At 41.6% G+C, this 22099-nt stretch overlaps 2 protein-coding genes across 4 annotated transcripts; both read left to right on the top strand.

The window, feature by feature from the left end:
* The first annotated feature begins 473 nt into the window (after nucleotides 1-473).
* Nucleotides 474-3749, top strand: LOC131233590 (aluminum-activated malate transporter 12-like). Its single transcript, XM_058230364.1, has 6 exons — nucleotides 474-892; nucleotides 993-1133; nucleotides 1285-1557; nucleotides 1652-1773; nucleotides 1889-2032; nucleotides 3031-3749. The coding sequence occupies exons 1-6, from the start codon at nucleotides 619-621 to the stop codon at nucleotides 3649-3651; spliced, it is 1575 nt and encodes a 524-aa protein (XP_058086347.1). The 5' UTR covers nucleotides 474-618; the 3' UTR covers nucleotides 3652-3749.
* A 2609-nt stretch (nucleotides 3750-6358) lies between these two features.
* Nucleotides 6359-20255, top strand: LOC131232926 (heavy metal-associated isoprenylated plant protein 44). Of its 3 annotated transcripts, none has more exons than XM_058229453.1 (3): nucleotides 6359-6594; nucleotides 19726-19801; nucleotides 19918-20255. In XM_058229453.1, the coding sequence occupies exons 1-3, from the start codon at nucleotides 6541-6543 to the stop codon at nucleotides 20091-20093; spliced, it is 306 nt and encodes a 101-aa protein (XP_058085436.1). In that variant the 5' UTR covers nucleotides 6359-6540; the 3' UTR covers nucleotides 20094-20255. The 3 variants fall into 3 exon arrangements, with proteins under 3 accessions (XP_058085436.1, XP_058085434.1, XP_058085435.1); XM_058229452.1 differs by lacking the exon at nucleotides 6359-6594 and adding an exon at nucleotides 18305-19633; XM_058229451.1 differs by lacking the exons at nucleotides 19726-19801; nucleotides 19918-20255 and adding an exon at nucleotides 8700-9275 and having other exon boundaries at nucleotides 6375-6594.
* Nucleotides 20256-22099: the final 1844 nt, after the last annotated feature.

The raw sequence follows: 22099 nt of genomic DNA, 5'->3' as shown, positions 1-22099 counted from the left end.
ATATGATATTTGGATCAGGCTGATTTTTGTATCTTCACTTCATCCTGACGAGTTATACCTGATTAACGAGTCTGATAGAACGCCATGGTGGACCCACTCATAAAAACCTATGGTTGGAATACAATCCCCATTTGTACCCCACCTGAATTGTGGGTCTTGCTATGTTTTTGCCCCAGAGCTTGTGGTCGAGTATAAAACCTGATGGATGGAGTGGATTTCACACATACAACATTGGTGGATGGGCTTCACATGCTTGGTCAGGTGTTATAGAGGATTCTGGTCCCTTTAACGGGGGGCATGTGAATGTAAGTGGCACAAGTGGCACCCGAACCTGTTAAAAATAAAAATAAAAATAAAATAAAAATAAAATAAAGTTGAAGTAGACTTCCTGTTTGAGAAAGGGATGGACAACGGTCCAAGACTCCCAACTGCCTCTCAAAATTTCTTATAAGAGGGAAACCATGTTCAGTCCATGTTCTCTTTGTTACATCGCGCTTAAACAACAAATCCCTCTCATTAACATTATTATTATATATTCCATTACACATAGTGCTCTATGCTAATATTCTCTGTTTTCCTATCTCTTCTTTGATCCAACCTTAGTATCCTTGCCTTCCCATGGCTGAAAACCAATTTCCAGACGAACGCGGCCATGTACAGGCTAATGGGTGTTCTCGATTGGATAAGCTCAAGAGATTTCCGAAACGTGCATGGGAAAAGCTATGGCAAGTTGGCAGGGACGATCCACGACGGGTCATTCATTCACTGAAAGTCGGGACGGCCTTGACATTGGTTTCTTTGTTGTATCTCATGGAGCCATTGTTCAAAGGGATTGGCCAGAGTGCGATTTGGGCTGTCATGACTGTGGTTGTAGTGATGGAATTCACTGCAGGTGAGAGTTTGTTTGATATGGTTGCATCGGTCTGTGACGGCTATCTTCTTCCATGACTTACTTTTTTCTATTTTTAAAAAAAATTTATTTTTGACATTAGGTGCGACTCTGTGCAAGGGATTAAACAGAGGATTAGGAACACTGTGCGCGGGCTCATTGGCGTTCTTGATCGAATTTGTTGCTAATAAGTCAGGACGAGTCTTTCGTGGCGTCTTCATTGGAATTGCAGTTTTTATAATAGGTAATGTTCTCACTATTCTTCTTTCTTTTCTTAGTTTAATTAACTTGATTTTGTAAATAACCATGATTCTATCTGTAAGCAAATAGTCTCTCTCTCTCTCTCTCTCTCTCAATTTGATACATGGAACGTTCCAATTTTTTGTGTTTGGCAGGTACTGGATCTACATATGTGAGATTCATCCCCTTCATAAAGAAACAATATGATTATGGTGTTGTAATTTTTCTTCTAACCTTCAACCTGATAACGGTATCTAGTTACCGGGTCCACAATGTTTTGCACATCGCACATGATCGGTTTTTCACCATTGCCATCGGTTGCGCTATCTGCCTTTTCATGAGTCTCTTGATTTTTCCTAATTGGTCCGGCGAGGAATTCCACAAGTCGACTGTGTCTAGGATTGAAGGATTAGCCATTTCCATTGGAGGTATTTGCAGATCCTACAAGACTATAACCATTCATCATCACAAACAGACAGTTGTGCAATGTAATTACTAATTCATAAACATTAAATCATACAGCTTGCGTCAAAGATTATTTCGAAGAGGCAGAGGATGAATCTGTAAGAAGCAATGCGTCCAAGGATCCCATCTATCAGGCTTACAGAGCAGTTCTAGACACCAAATCAAACGATGAGACTTTAGTAAGTCTTCTTCTTCATTTTTCTTCATTGGGTCATCCAAACATCAAATGTTTTACAATTTAAAGTTGATTATTGGTTTGAATTGAACGGATGATTTCAATAATAATTTCATCAGGCACTGTTCGCTAGCTGGGAGCCAAGGCATTCGATACACTGCCACCGCTACCCATGGCAACAATATGTGAAATTGGGAGCCGCTCTACGCCATTTTGGATACACCGCCATAGCTCTACATGGCTGCCTAGAATCCGAAATTCAGGTAACTGTCAAGGTTTTTTTTTTATTTTTTCATTTTTCATTTGTACTCACTTCTTCTAGGGACTCTTTAGGTGCCACTTAAAAATGAGTTCATCTCATTTTATTTATTAGAGAATTTTTTGGTAGGATTTAAAATATAATCAATAATTATTTTTTAAGTGATGATCTCATAATGTGTAATTGATGTTAAATAAAATGGCACCCAAACATGCCCTTGACGTATTTATTGTGACCATGATCCACATCCATGTCGTGTTGTCGCTGTGTTCAAACCTCAGGAGACTCACATGCATTGCCATTACTGTTGTTATTGCGACATGGTTTACTGTGTTTGGATGCTCAATTGCAATGATTCAATTCAGTGGAGGAAATGAACTAGCCTCCAAATAGCAATTCAGATAATTTCAGGTTATACTTGAAATGCATGGAATTGCAATTTGGGTTGGTCTCATAGTCTGAATTAAATGGTCCATGCTTGAATTGTAGTTGACTCCAACAAACCCTAAACCATCGTAGAATCCCATTGAATAATCAACATAGATTGACGACTGGATGAGTCAACTCGGACTCAGTGTCAGATGCGACTGGGACAACTCGACTCTGACTCAGTCAGACCGGCTTGGCAAGGACAGATACATCATAACACACATGCTTGCAGTGCAAGTACCATCCGCAATCTCTCCTCCCACCAATAGCTTTTATAAATTACTCCACTCGATTATCAAAACAGAATCAGAGACAGCGGCTGCATCAGAACTGTCACATGTGTAGAATATCCCATCCATGAAAAAAGGTGCGCCACACCATGATGATCGTCTTATAAGAAAATCAGGCAGGTCCTGTATTATTGCATTCAGCCACTTTTTCTGATCATAAGATACGTGGATATGGTACATGTTTTAGGCCGTTTTATTCACACATCCATGCAAGTTCTGTATCAATGCATTCAAATATTTGAATTTTCAACCCCTAATTTTTAAATATCCGACCATGTTGTAGACACCACGTTCCGTCCGAGCCCTGTTCAGGGACCCATGCATCCGAGTCGCCGACGAAGTATCGAAGGTACTCCTCCAACTTGCAAATGGCTTGCGGAACCGCCGTCATTGCTCTCCAGAGGTACTTTCCGACCGCCTCCACAAGGCCTTGCAAGACCTCAACTCAAAGATCAAATCCCAACCACGGCTCTTCCTCGGTTCCAACCACATCCAAGCCAACAACATGCTCGCAGTCGCAGCCGCGGCTGCTGAGAGGAGACATGATAAGGACGCGGGAGTCACCCTTTCGTCCGTCAAGACGGATTCATCAGCATTACTCGAGTGGCGGACGAAGAGGGTAGGCGACAAATCATTCTCCGAGCGGAAGGTATTACGACCCCAATTGAGCAAGATCGCGATCACTAGCCTTGAATTCTCGGAAGCGCTCCCGTTCGCCGCATTCGCTTCATTGCTAGTAGAGAGTGTAGTGAGGCTTGAGCTTGTGATTGAAGAAGTAGAAGAGTTAGGGAAGGTTGCTTGCTTCAAGGAGTACGTGGAGCAACCCGACAGAGAAATGTTCGTACCGACTCGCCAGAGGATGGAGCCCAATCATTCCAACGATCTTGTCGCGAACGACGTCTAGTAGCCACAGTGCTACATTCTCTGAAAGATTTCCGTTGGATGGTAACGGTCAAATACAATCGGCTGTTTGGACCTTAATAAATTTTGGAAGTATATATATGTAGATGAAAGGTGGTGCGTATTACAGATTTTTAAATATGATTAGTGATCAATCAACTTGCATGATTGAGAAAAAAAATAAATTTACATATGCTTGTAGTTGCGTTGGGACACTAGCAGAGTCCGATCCATTGATCTGGATTGTTCATTAGGTCCAACATACATTTAATGGGCTATGCTGCAAATATATCACACACAAGTGATAAATCTTAACTTTTTCATAAATGGTATTTAATATGGACGGTCAAGATCGTTTACCCAGAAATAGGTTAAATCTACAGTTTGATCCATCTATCTGTTAGGTATCATCATCGATTGCTTATGATTTTAAGAAGTCGCTCTCTCAGGCGATCGTAACCATCCATCCGTTGCTGCTTGTAAAAAGGGATGGCTAAAGAATATAGCGCCAAGTCGAGGATGGATTGGATCATCCGATATTGGATGCAGTTTTTGCATGGTAGGCCGTGAAATATCTTGTAGAATTAATTGATGTAGAGCGGTAGCTGACACTTACATCTCCAAGATGAATCAGAGAAGGCCCAAAACTGATGGTGTGATAAGAAGTTTGAGTGGAAACATTTAAAGGTGACCTTTTAAATAGCACACATTCAAATCAAAGATTCATAGGCCAGGATCATCAATGATGTATGATCATGAGGGACGGGGATCATGGGGACCTTAATTATGGGCCCACCATGACGTATGTGTTTTACCCAAGTTCTCCATCTATTTTGCTAACTCATCTAGGGTATGAATTTTTAAGTCAGGTCAAAATTTCAAGTAGAACACACCACAATGGAAATTGTTAGAAAGTCATGGAAGCAAATCTTAATACCAATTACACACACCACAATGGAAATTGTTAGAAAGTCATGGAAGCAAATCTTAATACCAATTACACAATTATAAAGCAAATGTAAACAAAATAAACATAAGTACACGCAATTTTTATGTAGAAATTTTTTATAAAAAAAAACTACAGGCTAAAGCGATTATGATTCACATTGAAGATAAAAATATAAGAGATGAATGCACTTATATTAGTGAGAATTCCTTCAAATTTCTCTAAAATTCTAATTTTACTTCTTTAGAATTTCTAATGATGCCTTAGATTACTCTAGTCCCGATTACACTCACTGTATATATAATGTTATAATCGAAATAAAAAACAAAAATATACACTTTTATAGAACTGTGCACATCATCGATCTATGCATTGATTGATTAACATTGATCGAGCAGTCTTCGAATATGCAAAAGTGTCCAAAAAGTTAATTGGGTTTTTTTGAATTCTGATGATCGATTGACTTGACAGTTCAATCAATCAACAGAAGGTTCAAAACTGTACATAGGCCAATTTGTATAATTTAAAGTTCACTCAATTAATCGATCGATATGGTCAATCGATTGAACTCCCATTGCATGTAAAGATTGAAGACATCTCATGATAGAAATCATATGGATAATGGTGCTCACTCATGAAACCATTCCAGACCTCACCCTAATGTGTATTTCCTATCCAAATTGTCCATAGTGTTTTACTGACATGGACGGAGGAAAAATACAAATAACAGCTTGATCCAAAACTTTTGTAGCTCAGAAAAAGGTTCCAACTGTGTTTATCATTATTCTCATTGTTTTTGTGGTGTGGTCCACCTAAGCTTTGGATCTACACCAATTTTGTGTTCATGCCTTAAAATGAGTTAGCAAAACGGATGAAGGATATTGATAAAACACATACATTCATGGTGAGACCCGCAGAGGCAGGTCACCGGGCAATCCACGTTGGAGTATATGACTAAAGATTTTATATGTTAGTAATGATACGACGAATGATTCAGATCAAAGGAGGGATACAATCCAGCGGAGCTATCAAAACCCATGCGGAGAGAATCGGTTCCATGGTCGAAGAATGCCTATTGCGTGAGCTGTATCAATAAGCGGCTGTGGAGCTTTAATTAATTAAAGTGCACACACGTGTACGGCAAGCAAACCTCTACTGCCACGAGGGGATCCTGCCACACTCATTTTTCATTGAGAAAACACGAATACAATGTTCGTAAATCTGTCATATTCGTGGGAAACGTGATCCGGGCTCATTTCCTTCGGCCAAGATACGGTTGGGATCTCCTTGGGTTTTCGGTCACCCCTATTATCGACTCGTTCAGTCATGACTCAGCTGAGTGGGGGCCGAGTCACCCATATCAGTGCTGACTCAGTGTGCCGAACCAGATCACAGTCAAAATCGACCGGCGGAGTCGTATCCTAGTTGCTGCAACTCCATGTCCAGCCTAATAGTTATATAAGGCCAGATCCTCTACAACCACAGTGTGGGGTGCACACCCAGTGTAACACTATAAGATCTCCTGTGTCCCAAAAATCATCGTGATATATCACACCATGCTATAGGACCAGTTGGGATGGGCCACCTACTAGGGCACAAGATGGACGGTTGTACTTGTAGACTGAGGCTTATTCTACAAACCAAGTAGAGGATCTTCAACGAACCTGAACTACAACATGGGCCTTAGGACTAAGACCAAAGCAGGCTGATTGGGCCAGCCCATCCGATAATTTGCCACCTTATTTATGAGAGCTTGACACGTGTCATCCTCCGTAGGAGAAGGATAAGGTACCGAGTTTCGAAGATATTATTTATTTTGGTGCAGCTGATTGAAGATGATGATGGCGTGTGTAGCTAATTCGGTGGTCCCGAGATGGAAGAGCCCGTCCAACCTGTTTGAATGGCTCGAGGGCAGAAGAAGCGAGGAGAGGCCCCTTCAAAAATACCATGACATTGATCTTCCCTTCTCACCATCTCTACTTTCAACCACTTTCTTACAAGGTTCTCTCTCTCTCTCTCTCTCTCTCTCTCTTTGCAAACCTTTGTAGGTTAAACCCAACCTATAACGTAATGTGCCCGGCGAATCTATTCATCATGTGCACCTCATGTTCTCCTTGGCACCCAAAAATCACGATGATCCAAAACTCAGGTGGGCCATAACACAGGGAATATCGGGAACACCCATTCAGAACATGCGTCCCACTAGCTAGTATGAATGGACACCTCAAAATCAAGCCATTCAGCCAGGGAGAATATGAGCGGGTGCAAATGATGGACGGATTTGATGTCATACGCACATCACAGTGGGCCCCCACACATTGCATAATAAGTTAATCTTGACCTATACAGCTTTTTAGTGGATCTAGTCTACCATGGCAGTCCTTTCTTTATCTGGGGTTTTAAATTGACGGTTGGATGATAGCTATACACCAAATAATTGTGTATAGTTTAGAATCGTTCCCTTATCCATAGAAAGAAAGAAAAATATAAATCTGTTAGCTTTCAAGATCATCGGGTTAAGATAGTTAGGCATCAAGGGGCTCGATTTGAACCCATACCGAAATTAGCATGTCTGCGGTGCACGACTGCACACGTGCCACATCGAGAAATGATTCGGTGCTCTGCAGAGCAATTCAATGGATCCTGACTGTCTGTTATGTTCAGCACAAGTTTCATGGGCCACGCTGTGAAAATCACTCTGATTGGATGATATTTTCTATCCGCAAGTTGGCATTTTTATAATCGCCAATATCCATTTTCCAATTCCTGGATGCCCTGTCAAGGATTCTCTGGCAACAATGATTTTTCAAAACCGTAAGCAATCCATGATGGTCCTCAAATTTTGGAACGGATGAAATCTGTTATTAGGCCTTTAAAAAAAAAACAAAAAAAAACAATTGATATGGACCTTCCATTTTATGAACAATTGATCAGGTAGTTATAATCGTATAACCGGTGGCATTTGTATGTGGTAGCCTATAAGTTGTGCGACAGACCTAATGGACAGTCCAGATCAATTGATTGGGCTACCCAGGTGAGCCAATGCAAGTGGAAGCACCGTAACTTATATTGATGTAAGAGCACTGGATCATTTCTCCCTATCCAATTTTGATTCATAACTCTCCCAAAATAGAATTGGAATAGGCCAAAGTAGGGCTGAAAGTAGGGCAGGGCAGGGCAGGGCAGGGCGGGTTGGGTTGGGTTGGGTTGGGTTGGTGCTCAACCCTAGCCCAACCCAAGGTTCCTATACTTCAACCCTAACCCAATCCAACCCAACCCAAACTCGGGTTGGGAATTCTCAACCCAAGGCCAACCCAAGCGGGCTTGGTCAAGTTAGCTAGGTTGGTCGGGTAGATATATGCTAGTATTTTCATTATTACATTAGTCTATTATATTTTCAATGCACGTTTTATTTTTTGTACCTACAATTTTTTTAATTATATATGTAGTTATTTATCGTAAAAAGTTCATTTTTTTTTTATAAACAAACAAGTTAAAGTATAGGACAACTATTCCTTTAAAAGTCATATTGTGTATTACCAATCTATTTGGGAGAGAAATCCGGCGTATCTTGTTAGCTTGAGTCATTGGAAATGACGTAGACCAATGAAACCCGACGGCATTGGAATTTTCAGTGCCTTCAACACAGACGATCAACACTCAATTATAATTAATTTATAAAAAAACTTATATATTGATTGGGTTCGAGTTGAGTCGGGCAACCCGAGACCTCAACCCAAGCCCAACCCAAGTTTAATTGGGTTGGTGTTTGTATGGCCTAAGCCCGAGACCAAACCTGATACATCCTGCCCAAGCCTAACCCAATGTCACGTCGGTCATGAGTCGGTCGGGTTGAATCCGCCCAACTTTCAACCCGAGGCCAAAGCATGTCCAAATCCAAGTCCATTACATGAGCTGAGGGTTGAGTTGGGCTATTCGGGTTTGAATTAATCCAGCCCAAGTTACACCCGCACCGTCTACTATCCTATTACTCCTGGCTGGATGTGGGCCAATAACGCACGTGTGAATGATATTCATACATTGATTTCTATGTTGGCAAGTGCCATGTCCGGTAAAGGCCTGATTTTTGGTGTGGGTCCTGACAGGTAGGGAGCTGAAATGCTGTTACAGGGCCTCCATTGATGGATTCAGTGCAACCTCCTTCCACAACTATTGTGACTTCAAAGGCCCATGTGTTATCATAGGCTACACTACCAAATCCTTCAAATTTGGGGCATTTAATCCTGAAGGATATAGGAGTACTGACGACTACTATGAAACTTTTGATGCATTCCTTTTCTACTGGAAAGACCCGAACGATGTAGGTGGGCCCATCATACTTCCCAAAGTAGGGGGCAGTGGTGCAGCTCTCTTTGATTATGCTAGGGGTGGGCCCCAATTCGGGGCTGATGGTCTGCTCATCGGGCCGCCATTAGCACCGGTAATGGGCGGGTTCGCGGGGCCCGACACGAACTCGGGCATTGGTGACCTTAGGCAAGCTAAGTCGAGGTTGGGGTTGTCCTATGCTAAGAGGGAAGATGGGAAGGAGTCCTTGTTTGGGGATGAGTCCAGAGCCACTCTTGTGGAAGTGCAGGTTTTTTGTAGCCCTCAGATTGCCAGCTTATACTAAAGAAATGCATTTCAAAAATAAATACAAAAGAGAGCAGTAAGGCTTTGTATGATTTTGCTTGCCAAGCATCTACATTGCATTTTGTATGTATAGATGTCTACTTTTATAAGTTTCAAGTGGGTCCATCATGAAGAACACGTGATGTGAAAATGAGATCAATCCTCTGGTCACGTGGGCCACACGTTTAGTTTGGACTGGCCCATGTGATGAGTGGATTGGGTCCATTGTTTTCTGTGTGTGACTCATGTGATGATGGAATCTGTCGGTTGATTTTGCATTATGTATTCTTCATGATGGGCCAACTTACTGGACGGGTTGGATGTCATACACACATGGCATGGGTTAGTTATCCAGACCATCCATGCCTTGGGCGGAGATTTTCAAGATATGGTCTATATGTGACGAGGCCCAAGACAAGGATGGTCTGGATCACTAACCCATTGCCCTACGTGTACAAACTGACGACCTGACTATAGTGTGTACATCCTCGTATAAATTCACCCCGGATACGGTGCTTGGGCACTATTCTCGGCATTAATTCTGTACAGCTGGGGCCATGGTTGAATGATGCACCATAAATCTCCCGTGTGGGAAGATCCTAACCCTTCAATTGTTGGTCAGCAAATAGAGGGTGAAGAACAAAAATACAGAATTGGTCCACATTTAAGGAAAAAAATATATATTTGAATCTTTGATGACTAGGATCTTGCGGTTTGTCTGAGGCCCACCATTCCAACAGCTTGGATTCCTGTTAACATGGTCCTCCTTCGCTGGAACTGAAAGCAGGACCATACAGTACCAACTCACCTCAACTCATCCAGTCCCCTTGACTCAGTGGGCCACAGCCGCAAAAATTGCATCCAGTAGGCCATCTTAGCCATCTGATATTGACCTGCCAATGGACGATATCTGTAAATCCTAATGCAGACAAAACCAAACCTCAAATTTTTAGCAATGCCAAATCAAGAAAAAAAAAAGAGTTCCAAAAGCCTCTGATTGGCATTTTGTTTTTGTTTTTTTTTTGGTTTTTTTGGGTTGGAATTCTACTCTTAATATAAAATTTCAAATAATATTTAGTTTGATTGATACCATATCTTATATTTAAATCCTTTTGAAAGTGCCTCTCTACCTAATCATAACTCGGTGTGTTTGGATGCACAATAATTCAAGTTTTCAACAACATTTTAGATTAATAACTGCAGTTCAAATTCAATTGTGCATCCAAAACCTCCCTTACTAGTTTATTATCTTTAGGAACTTTAGTAGCTACTCCCACTCAAGTTGTAAAACTCAATGACTCAGCTCGAAAAGCAGCCGAGTCAACTTTTGACCCGATGAGATTACAGTCACTGGGAAGCTTACTCGTCATTGTGACTTGGGCTCGAGTCAACAAGACATGCAAGTAGGCTCACTGAAAATGAGTATTTTCTGTTTTATTTCGGTGGTCCCTCGGGACGCCATACTTTTTACATTCTATGGTTCATGAAAGAGATTAGTGAAGCCATTTTCTGCCTAATACATAATTCTCCTAAAATCCTTTCCTCTACCACATGGTATCAGAGCTAAGTAGGGGTGTCAATGGGCTGGGCCCGGGCCTGAAAAATCAGAATTTTGAATAGCGTTGGCCCGGAAAGCTCAAAACAGTTCAAAATCTGGGATGAGACCTACCCCAGGCCCGGCCCGTTGACAACCCTAGAGCTAAGATTTTTCACACTTCCCCAATTCTCCTTCCTTGTTGTTGCACTCATAAGACATATACCTACGGGAGTTCTCCTCAATTAAATATGGAAATGTAACGCTTTAATTATATATGAATTCTCAAATTTTGAATCTGATGAAGCAGTCTCAAATTGCTCCTGATCTTGGGAGTTATGCTCATTTGAGTTTCGTGTTATGAATCTAGAGTTTCCAAGCTGTTCTTCTAGACCAGACAATCAACTACGTGTTTATATATGCTGATTTATTATCATGCTTGGTATGTAATGGTGATCTTGAAAATATTTTATCATAGAAATCTAATCCGTTCTTTCCCGTATTCATTCTAATAAAGTAGTCTCAAATTACATCTGGATTTATTTCTAGTCCAACATTTACAATTTGCTTATTTCCACTTTGATGGGCTAAGAATTCCAATTCAATTCGATTTAGTAATCCATCTATGCATGCCATTACTGTGTTGGTATTGTTTCATCAGTCTATTATTGATGATAGGTTATCCACATCTTCATGATTCTTTTATTTATTTGAATCTTTGGTAGGGACCTCAATTACATATGTGAAATTCTTCCCTTCTATCATGAGGAACTATGATCAAGGTGTCATAGTTTCCTCATATATTTTAATATGATAACGGAGAGCATAGCGCATTGCACAAGACACTTCAATGCATTTACTCCAGCTCCATTGGTTGCTGTCTTTGCTTTATCATGAGTATGTTTGTTCTTCCCAACTAGTCTGGTGAAGATCTTCAAAACCCACTAAAATCGAAGCAGTGGCAAAAGCCATTGAAGGTACAAAAGCTTTCTACACTGGGAAATCTAGCCTTCTGAAAAGCCTACTTAGGGGAGGCGGACTCAGAACCTATGCACGCTTGTGTGGATCAACACCGTTTCATCAGGTGGGTCTGACTGTGTGTTGTGGTGCAAAAATCAGGTCAGCCCGAGTCATCAAATGGGCCATGTATGTATGTCAAATGTGAACAGTTGGTTTTTTTGCTCTCTGTTTTTTGCCGTACAAGTGTGGTCCACATGATGGCCTGACTACCCTAATTTTCAAGCCATGGAACATACACAACACTAGGCAGCTGATGATGTAAACCGAGAGGAGCTGAAAGCTTTTGTGTATATGAGACAACCCAAAAATGTTGAATATATAGAGATTACAGTATTTATACAAGGAAAGAAATAAAATCAGAATCATCTACCTATGGAAAACCAACTATATAAGTTTGCTAGCTATATAAGGTATATTTCAGTCTGTCTAACATCCCCCCTCAAACTAATGCGGGTCATCGACAAGTAATAGTTTGCCAACGAGAAATGAGTGACGTACAGAAGTTAGGGACTTGGTGAAAATGTCTACAATCTGATCATGGGATGCAACCTGTGTAGAGAAATGAGCCCAGACTGAAATTTCTCACGGATAAAGTGACAGTCAACTTCAATATGCTTCATCCGTTCATGAAAAACCGGGTTAGAGGCAATTTGAATGGCACTGAGATTATCAACATGGAGTGGAGTAGGATTCTGCACAGGAATGCCCAAGTCAGAAAGAAGTTCACGTAACCAAACAAGCTCACTACACGCAGCAGACATCGCTCGATACTCGGCTTCTGTACTTGATTTGGAAACAGTGGCCTGCTTCTTACACTTTCAAGAGATGAGAAAAGTGCCGAGAAAAACACAGTAACCAGTGGTAGATCTTCGTGTGAGAGCGCAACCAGCCCAATCATCATCTGAATAATCACAAAGGTCTTGAGGGGCCGTAGAGGAGCAGAATAGAGATCGATCTAGAGTTCCACGTAGGTACCATAAGATGCACAGCACCGCAGTCATATGAAGAGTCCGAGGAGCAGATACAAACTGACTGATGACTTGGACAGCATAGGCAATATCAGGACGAGTCATAGTTAAGTAAACCAGACTCTCAACCAAACGACGGTATAAGTCGGGCTGTGCAAGTAGATCACCATCGTCGCGGCCATAATGAATATTAAGTTCTAAGGGAGTCTGAACTGTTTGTTGATCTGTCAATAACTTGAACTGCGAGAAGATCCTTGGCATATTTACGTTGGCTGACCAGGATCCCACGTTTAGAACGTGAAATTTCAAGCCCAAGAAAGTATGTGAGATGGCCGAGGTCTTTCATCTTGAAGGAGGATTGCAGAACTTCCTTTAAAGCTGAGATGCCAGCAGTATCGCTACCAGTCAATAGGAGGTCGTCAACATAGACCATAATAATGACAATTCCGTGAGCAGTGATGCCCAAAAATATGGATGGGTCATGACCACTTTGAGTAAAGCCAGCACCCGTAACAACATCGTAAAAGCGTTGGAACCATGCCCGAAGTGCCTGTTTGAGGCCGTACAGGGCTTTCTTTAGGCGACATACCTTATTGTCAGGGATTAAGGAGTCAGGAGGAGGTTTCAAATACACGGTTTCTTGAAGATCTGCATGAAGAAAGGCATTTTTCACATCCATCTGAGCGAGTGGCCATGAGCGAACAGAAGATATAGCCAGAAGGGTACGAACAGTTTTCATCTTGGCCACGGGAGAGAAAGTCTCATCATAATCAATTCCGTATTCCTGTTTGTATCCCTGAGCGACAAGTCGAGCCTTGTATCGATCCAATGATCCATCTGACTTGAGTTTGACCGAATAAATCCATTTGCTACCAATTAGCTGTTGGTCAGCAGGTCGAGTGACAATGTCCCACGTATGATTATCTTCCAATGCTGCAAGTTCTTCTACCATAGCCTTCTTCCAACAATCATGAGTGGCTGCCTGAGAGTATGAAGTAGGGATAGAAACGGTATCTAGAGTAGCATTCATGGCAGACATAGAGCATATCAACCGATCAGGCGCTCGATGTTCACGAGCGGAACGTCGGATCGAGGTAAGTTCGGGATCAGCAACGGGTACAGTAGGTTCGGGTTGAGTAATAGGTGGTGGATCTGTACGTGGTCGACGTGAGTAAACCTGCAACGGACGAGGGAGAGTACTTGAGGCAAACAGAATTTCTGGAAAGACAGTTAGACCAGGAGAGTTTGGAGTGTGCGGAGGAGGAAGAAATGAATAAAAAGCAATGGGCTCAAGAAAAACAACATGTCGTGAAACCCGAACACGACGAGAAACCGGATCATAACATCGAAAACCCTTCTAAGTTTCCCTAAATCCCAAGTACATACATTTGACTAATTTTGGAGATAGTTTGTTATGTTCACGTGAAGCCAAGTGAACATAACAGATACAACCAAAAACACGAAATGTGGAATATGCAGGAGGTAAGCCAGTGAGAACAGAGTAAGGAGATTTACTGTTCAGAACTTTGGTTGGCATCCGGTTAATCAAGTAGACGGAATGTAACATTGTTTCAGCCCAGAAAGAACGAGGAACACTCATAGCTGTCATCAGGGTGTTGGCAGTTTCAACAATATGACGATTTTTTCTTTCAGTCACCCCGTTCTGTTGTGGAGTATCAGAACAGGTGGTTTGATGAATAATTCCATGCCCTTGAAGAAATGTACGAAAATCAGTTGAGAGATATTCCCCCCCTAAGTCAGAGCGGAGAGTTTGAACTGAAACCCGAAATTGAGTCTTCACTATAGAGTGAAATAACTTGAATTTTTCAAAAACCTGTGACTTCGATTGCAGAAAGTAAATCCAAGTGTAACGTGTGAAATCATCAATGAATATAACATAGTATCGTAACCCAGAGAGAGACATAATTGGTGAAGGACCCCAGACATCCGTATGCACAAGTTCAAACATAGAAGATGATTTTGTAGTACTTAGGGAAAATGGAACACACTTACTTTTTGAAAGACAACAGGAAGAACAAGAATAGCCCAAATCATTTTTATTAAGAGAAATATTCCCTAACATGCCAGACGAAATTAACTGAAGTAACCGATCGGAATGTGGATGACCCAAGCGAAAGTGTCATAGTTTCCACAATTTATTTGCCGAAGAAATATCTGATGAAGAAGGAGAAAAGAAATAACTAACCGGAGTGACAGATGGATCAAAATCCAGCACGTACAGACGACCATGCCACCTACCCCTCCCAAGTACCTTCCCCGTCGCCAGATCCTGCACAAAATAATAGTTAGGAAGAAATATAACTAAGCAATTATTTGATGTGAGTTGACCAACTGAAATTAGATTGGAGGAGAGGTTAGGGACGTGAAACACATCACGAAGGGTGAACTGGCGATGAGCAGAAGGAGAGAAAGTCAATGATCCAACAGACTGAATAGGTAGTCTAGTGCCATCCGCAGTAAAAATAGCCTGATTGCCGGTGTAGGGACGAATGTCACGAAGATGGGATACAGCACCGGTCATATGATTGGAAGCACCCGAATCGAAGAACCATGTAGAAGATGGGGATATACCTGACATACCGACCGCAGAAAGGGCCTGAACGATTTGCTGGAGTATCGCAGAAGTCAACGGAGATGAAAGACCTTCAGTAGAAACAGTAGATGTAGAATCAATAACAGTCGGCTCGGAAGAAATAGTGGCAGCAGTAGCAGAAAGAGCACGACCACGGCCACGACCACGACCACCACGTCCACGGACGGAAGAAGATGCATATGCACGTGTACGGCAGTCTTGAATACCATGACCAGTTCGTCGACAATAAGCGCACCATTCTTTGCATTGAGCGACAACATGACTCATTTTGTTGCAGTCGCGACAGGTTAAAGGAAAGGAGCCACGTGTTGGTATAGTGGTGGACATAGCAAGCACCATATCAGATGATCCCGGAGTCGAGGAAGGAAATGATAGAACTTTCAGTCGTTGTTCCTCAGCCAATAGATCATTAATAACCGAATTCAATAAAGGAGTAGGGCTACGGTTCAAGAGAGCAGCTCGACAATGCTCGAATTCCGGACGCAGTTTCATAAGAAATTGGCGAACTTGCGCACTCTCGCGCATAGTTTGGAAAATCCTAAAGTCATTAGGAAATATTGGGTCTATCAAGGCTATCTCAGTCCAAATTGTGACAATTTTAGAATAAAATTATTGAATACTGTCGTCACCCTGAGTAAGATTAACGAGATCCTATTCCAGACGATATGACCGGGCCGCATTACTTTGTTGATAAATTGTCTGAAGATGGTCCCACATTGCCTTAGCCATGCGATAAGGTGTGAGGCCAACATCAATGGACCGATCGACGGAATCGAGAATCTAGGTAATAATCCGTCCATTGTTCATTTTCCAATCAGCCAATTTATCGGCATCCGTGGAAGTGGGAATAGTAACAGATCCATCAATTAGTCCCCACAAACCACGACCCTTCAGGAAATTCTGAAAATGGATGGCCCATAGTGAATAGTTGGTACCATCAAAACTACACCTTGGGGCCTCTGTACGTGATGAGTTCTTGTCCATTGATCGGAATTAATATAAAGCACACAAAGAGTTGCAGCAGAAGAATGTTTTAGGTGTACCGTACAGCAGGAGATATCCAACGGATAGCAGTATTTGAATCTTGGCGGAATAGGAACAGCAACAGCAATAGGACCTCTGGATGGCAACGGGTAGCAGTATCTGGATCTGAAAAATGTAGATCTGGCGACGCAGCAGCAACAGCAACAGATCTGGATGGGAGCAATAGCAACAGATTATCAACAGATCTGGATGGGAGCAACAGATCTGGATGAGGTTGCTGGAATCGAAGAGAACGAGTGACCGGGCGACGCTGGACGAGCAGAGGTGGTCGGCTCGTCAACAGGGGACGGTCGGACGATGCAGGGGTGGTCGGATCGTCAATAGGGGACGGTCGGACGCGCAAGGGTGGTCGGATCTTCAACAGGGGACGGTCGGACGACACAGGGGTCGTCGGATCTTCAACAGAGGGCGGTCGGACGACGCAGGGGTGGTCGAATCTTCAATAGGGAACGCGGGACAAGCAGCAGGTGGCGCTGGACGAGCAGAGGGATGATCGGACGACGCAGCAGGGGTGGCCGGACGACGCAGGGGTGGTCGGATCTGATAGGTGGTGCCGGATTTGGATCAGTAAGGCTCTGATAGCATGTAAACTGAGAGGAGCTGAAAGCTTTTGTGTATATGAGATAACCCAAAAAGGTTGAATATATAGAGATTACAGTATCTATACAAGGAAAGAAATAAAATCAAAATCATCTACCTATGGAAAACCAACTATATAAGGTATGCTAGCTATACAAGGTATATTTCAGTCTGTCTAACAGATGAACGCCCCAAATCTTTCCCACATTTGATTCATTTTGACACATGCCTGAACAGCACATGGGAGCACTAGCATTTCTCGAACTTCTTATTTCGAGCAAATCATCATAGATTCTGTCTTTTATTGTTATTGATTTTTAGTCTTAAGGAGTTTGAAGTTTTCTATGATTCCTTGCATCGTCTTTAAAAGGCTATTTCCAAGATTCAGATGTTAAAATTATGGGGCCAACGTAACAAATGACATAGAAACCTGCTGCAAAGCAGTTCTGGAATGCGGTTTGGCAGATGAATTCTGGTTTTGTTCATCCTTCTCTTATGATTAATTAACAGGTTTTGGACAGTATTACATTTAAAGATACATGACTACATCAAAATGCCGGCAGGGTTATATAATCAGGCAAGATTTGCAAGTTGAGGACCTGGGCATTCAAGGAACTGTTATCTATAGCAGCAGTATGTAAAGCTCATAGCTGTTTTTTCACATTAGGATGCACCTTTTTCTCTATGTGACTATCTAGAATATCAAATTCAGGTACATCTCCCCCAATTGCTTTTGAAACTGTTGCTATCTTAACAGTATATAATAAAAAAAAATCCTTTAAAAGACAAGAAATTCCATACAAAATACAGATGCACAGATTAGATTACTAGAGATTAATCATTTGATGTGTAGCAAGGTTTACTGAAATTGGAAATGCATCTATCTTGATAAGGCCGACTTTGGAGGATTGAACTCCCAATCCTTGCGGTAATTAAGAGTAGCACCATATGTCAAACAACCATTTACTCCAAAAGCTTAAGCTGTCAGAGTGTGGTGTATCAATGTATATTGAAGGACTTTATCACTTCAACACCCCTCTGCACGTGCGAGGTGGGAACTCCGCACGGGAACATATTGACGAAGGTGGAGGGACGCTCACACCAAAATAGGCCGGACTTAATTTCCCGGCCCCTGGGCCGGACCTGATTTTCCTGACCCCTCGTGGGAGAATAATATATTAGCAAGGCATATTTGCTGCTCTCGAGATTCGAACATAGGACCTTCCGCTCTAATACCATGTCAAACAACCATTTACTCCAAAAGCTTAAGCTGTCAGAGTGTGGTGTATCAATGTATATTGAGGGACTTTATCACTTCAACACCATACATGAATAAGTTTGCATTCATTGATTTTGTTTTCTTAAATTTCCTACAAGAGAGCAAAAACATGTTAGGATCCATAGAGCCTGATCATAAGAGGTGTGTTGTTTATCCAACCAGCACTTTTGCAGGTCGAGTATTACGTTAAGCTCACCAGGGTCAAGAAGCATGCCCCTGTTCAGCCGTGATTGATTTAAGAGCTGCTTTTTTTCTTCTTTTTTTTTCGGCCTTTAAGCATAGTGGATTAGATTGGCATGAATCCATGAACCTATTGAAAGGAAACTACATAAATCTTTATGCCATGGTTTGTATCTTTTTTTTGCTTTCTTTTTATTCTAATATTGTTATGCGTCGAGAAGAGATCTTTATCCCAACAAAACACTCACGTTGATCTCTGACCAAAGCACCTTAATGCTATCCTAATGTGCTTATAGGGATGATAAGAACATTCTTAATTATTTACAGGGAATCCTGTTCCTCCCAAGGGAATAAAAAAAAAAAAAAAAACTACCTCGGGTATCTTCATCTTTATCTGATACTAAATACTGGCGGGTGTTTTCATAATTTGAAGGGTAAGTTGTATATTTCAAATCTCAAAAAAGGAGTGGTGTTGAAACTCTTGTGAGTCTACAACCGGGTCAATAGTCCACCGTGGTCATAGGTAGTCCCACTTGGGTCCCAAGTCGCAATAACGCGGACACGGTTTAGCTGCTGACCCCAACACCGGACTTGGTCTCAGTAGTGACCCCTCCACTACCCAGATCTCAGCACTGATTGGTGCTGTGGGCCCCACAATGATGTATATATTTTATCCACTCTGTCCATCCATTTTACCGGCTCATTTTAAGGCATGAACATGAAAGTGAGGCACATCTAAATCTCAGGTGGACCACAAAATAGGAAGCAGTGGGGATTGGATGCCTACCATTAAAAACTTCCTAGGGCCCACTTTAATGTGTTTTTGCCATCCAACCTGTTGACTAGGTCAGACAGACCCGAATGAAGGCAAAACTCAAACATCAGCTTGATCCGAAACTTTTGTGGACCCCAAAAAGTTTTTAATGGTGGGCGTTCAATCACCATTGTTTCCTGTGGTGTGATCCACCTGAGATTGGATCTACCTCATTTTTGGGCTCGTGCCTTAAAATGAGCAGGGAAAATGGATGGATGGCATACATAAAACACATATATCATGGTGGGGCCACAGAGCGCTAGATATTAATCTCACCTGACTCAGTGGGTGTACACGCATTAAAGCGCAAATGACACTCCAATTCCAAAGTCCGCAACCGTCCCCCATTGCCCTCTTTCCATTCCTTGCTTCAATGAAGGTACTTAATTTTCATTTTAATTTCCAAATGCCACTGTAATTTTTTTTTCCTTTTCCTCTTTTTCTGTAAACTAACTATCCCTTATGTTACAGGCAGTTGAATTGAAGGTAGAGATGCTAGGATTCCATAGTGAAAAAAGACTAAGGAAATGCCTGTCTAGGATCAGAGGCATGCAGATTTCAACATCAAATGCATTACAATTCAATCTTTCTTCATTTGAATCTCTTCTTTGCAGAAAATGAGAGATAGGTCTTGATTCCATTTGCATTTCATGGGCTTTTCAGGAGTGAAGGCGGTCGAGATCGAGCTATTCAAGAAGAAGGTTGTGGTAAGAGGAGAAGCCGAACAAGGTAGAATTTCAAAGGCTCTTAGGAGAAGTGGGTTCAGATCAGAGCCTTGGTGTAATAAGAATGAAATTCTTCTAGCCACTTATGTTGGTAGGTGTTATACTGCCTTCTGAATTGCGGACGAGTGCACGTTTTAAGTTCGAATTTCCGTTTCGAGCATGTACTAGGAAGTGTGTTTAGTGAAAACTTTAAACAAAATCCGCAATGTCGATTGCTTGTAGACATTACAAATGAGCTTGAAATGTAGACAATCTGTAATGTACTTTTTTGTGTTTGATCTTGGCTTATGTGACACTTTGCATAAGGTACGTTTGGTTGCACCGAATTTCATGATATTGAGTCTAATTTGGTGCACAACTTCATGAAATTGGTGCAACCAAACAGGATCTTTAATATTTTTTATTTGGGTTTCTTTATTAGTATATCAACAGGCCAATGTGGTGGTCGTAGATGGTATGAGTAAACCAGGTGAGAATACATAGAGAGAATATGGTAGTGCTTCGAAAAGGTGGGCTTTGGTTGGAGTCCCTTTTAAATAGAATTTTTAAAGGGTCCATGAAAGCATAGATTCTTCAAAAGGTGAAGGAACAGAGCCAGCATTCTTTTCGTGGAAGCTGCGGCGGAAAGTAACAGATGCTTCCTTTTGTTCTCCTACCCTTCAGTTTTAAGAGACTTCAATGAGGCACTTCTTGGCTGATTCCTTTCTTGTGTCATCTTTTATCGACAGATTGAAGTTTCGAATCATGCGTGTTTCCAAAGTATGCATTCCATAGGATTTTCAAAGACAGTGATTAGTGTTGTTAAATGTTATAGGAAGCGGGAAATGGTGGAAAATGAGGAATTGTAGAGTCCTGATACGCCTATCTGTACAAGTGGGGCCCATGGTTCTATGATCAGTCCATTGATCTAATGGGCCCACCATGGGTGGAGGATGCACTGAGAATATCTGAGAATGGATGATCCTATTCCTAACCCTTCAATCAGTGGCCAAGATGCATGTGGTTAAAGGAAAGATACACCAATGGTTCTGGAAAGAAGTCCCAAGGATTGGATTGCTTGGATCTCCTAGTCTGAAAGATCTTTAGAGAATCACCCACCACGGTGGGGTCTGACCGGTCCCTGATCTGGATAAACAAACCATGAGCCCCACTTGTGCTGATAGGCAGATCAGGAGACTATTCCTTGATGCATCTGGACCCTCTAATTCTGCATAAATAATAAAACTTTATGATCTGAGAAGGAATCACACGAAACACACCCTACAACCGTATATATGCCAGTTTTCAATTCTGACAAGTGGGGCCCATCAGTAATCCATACCATTATCTATTGCATCACATTGACTATACCCTGAAAATCCCCTCTATGGGATAATCTAAACCTTTCAACTTGTGGCCTGTGTGTAGCCAGTTCAGAAAAGAAATACAAAAATGGTCCGCATTCAACTGAAAAATGTCCCAAGATATGTCTTTGGGGACTTCCACTCTGGGAAATGTTTGGGGCATAACCCATCCATGGTGGGAATTTGGATTACTGTACCATGGGTCTAAGTTGACAAAATTGAAAACTCATGTATACTGTGCAAAGGCATATCATATAATTCCTTAAATCTGACAAGGTGATACAGAGCTTTGTTGAATCAGAAAGGTAAAAACCGAAATTCAAACACATGTACAGAAGCCTTAAGTTTTGTCAAATACTTTTGTTGTTCGAATATCACTTTTCAGTTGCAAAGGCAAAATCTCAGTTTGTATTTTGTAATGGTATAAACCGAGTGACAAATCATGAGTCTTTTCATCCATCTATAATACCCAAAATCAAAATTTCTTCAAGAATGATTAAACAGTAGTATCAGCATGTTCAAACTGATTATGAGATATGAATTAGTCAACAATCCAAATCGTGCTTTCAGTATTTGAATTTTCTCAATGTCATTTCAGTCATTCATTTCCCAAATAACAAGCATGTATCTCACTTCAAGGACTTCCAAGTCATGTTATCTTCTAGCTTCCATCAAATGGCCATAAGTTAAAAGTGTAAATGCAATGATCATGAGTCCCAAACTGATCTACCAAATGACCAGTCATAGTCCTCTGACAGATTCCCAATCCCACACAAA

This window comes from Magnolia sinica, chromosome 18 (genome assembly GCF_029962835.1).
Source record: "Magnolia sinica isolate HGM2019 chromosome 18, MsV1, whole genome shotgun sequence".
In the NCBI taxonomy this organism is placed as follows: Eukaryota; Viridiplantae; Streptophyta; class Magnoliopsida; order Magnoliales; family Magnoliaceae; genus Magnolia; species Magnolia sinica.
The sequence above is the reverse complement of the archived record's forward strand: the minus strand, read 5'-3'. Positions and strand labels throughout refer to the sequence as shown.

Excerpts from the sequence above, each read along its gene's own strand:
- LOC131233590 (XM_058230364.1), top strand. The coding sequence starts at position 619 with ATGGCTGAAAACCAATTTCCAGACGAACGCGGCCATGTACAGGCTAAT. Across the intron at positions 1,774-1,888 it reads AATCAAACGATGAGACTTTA|GCACTGTTCGCTAGCTGGGA; the intron begins GTAAGTCTTCTT and ends TAATTTCATCAG. Across the intron at positions 2,033-3,030 it reads GCCTAGAATCCGAAATTCAG|ACACCACGTTCCGTCCGAGC; the intron begins GTAACTGTCAAG and ends ACCATGTTGTAG.
- LOC131232926 (XM_058229451.1), top strand. The coding sequence starts at position 6,429 with ATGATGATGGCGTGTGTAGCTAATTCGGTGGTCCCGAGATGGAAGAGC. Across the intron at positions 6,595-8,699 it reads TTCAACCACTTTCTTACAAG|GTAGGGAGCTGAAATGCTGT; the intron begins GTTCTCTCTCTC and ends GGGTCCTGACAG.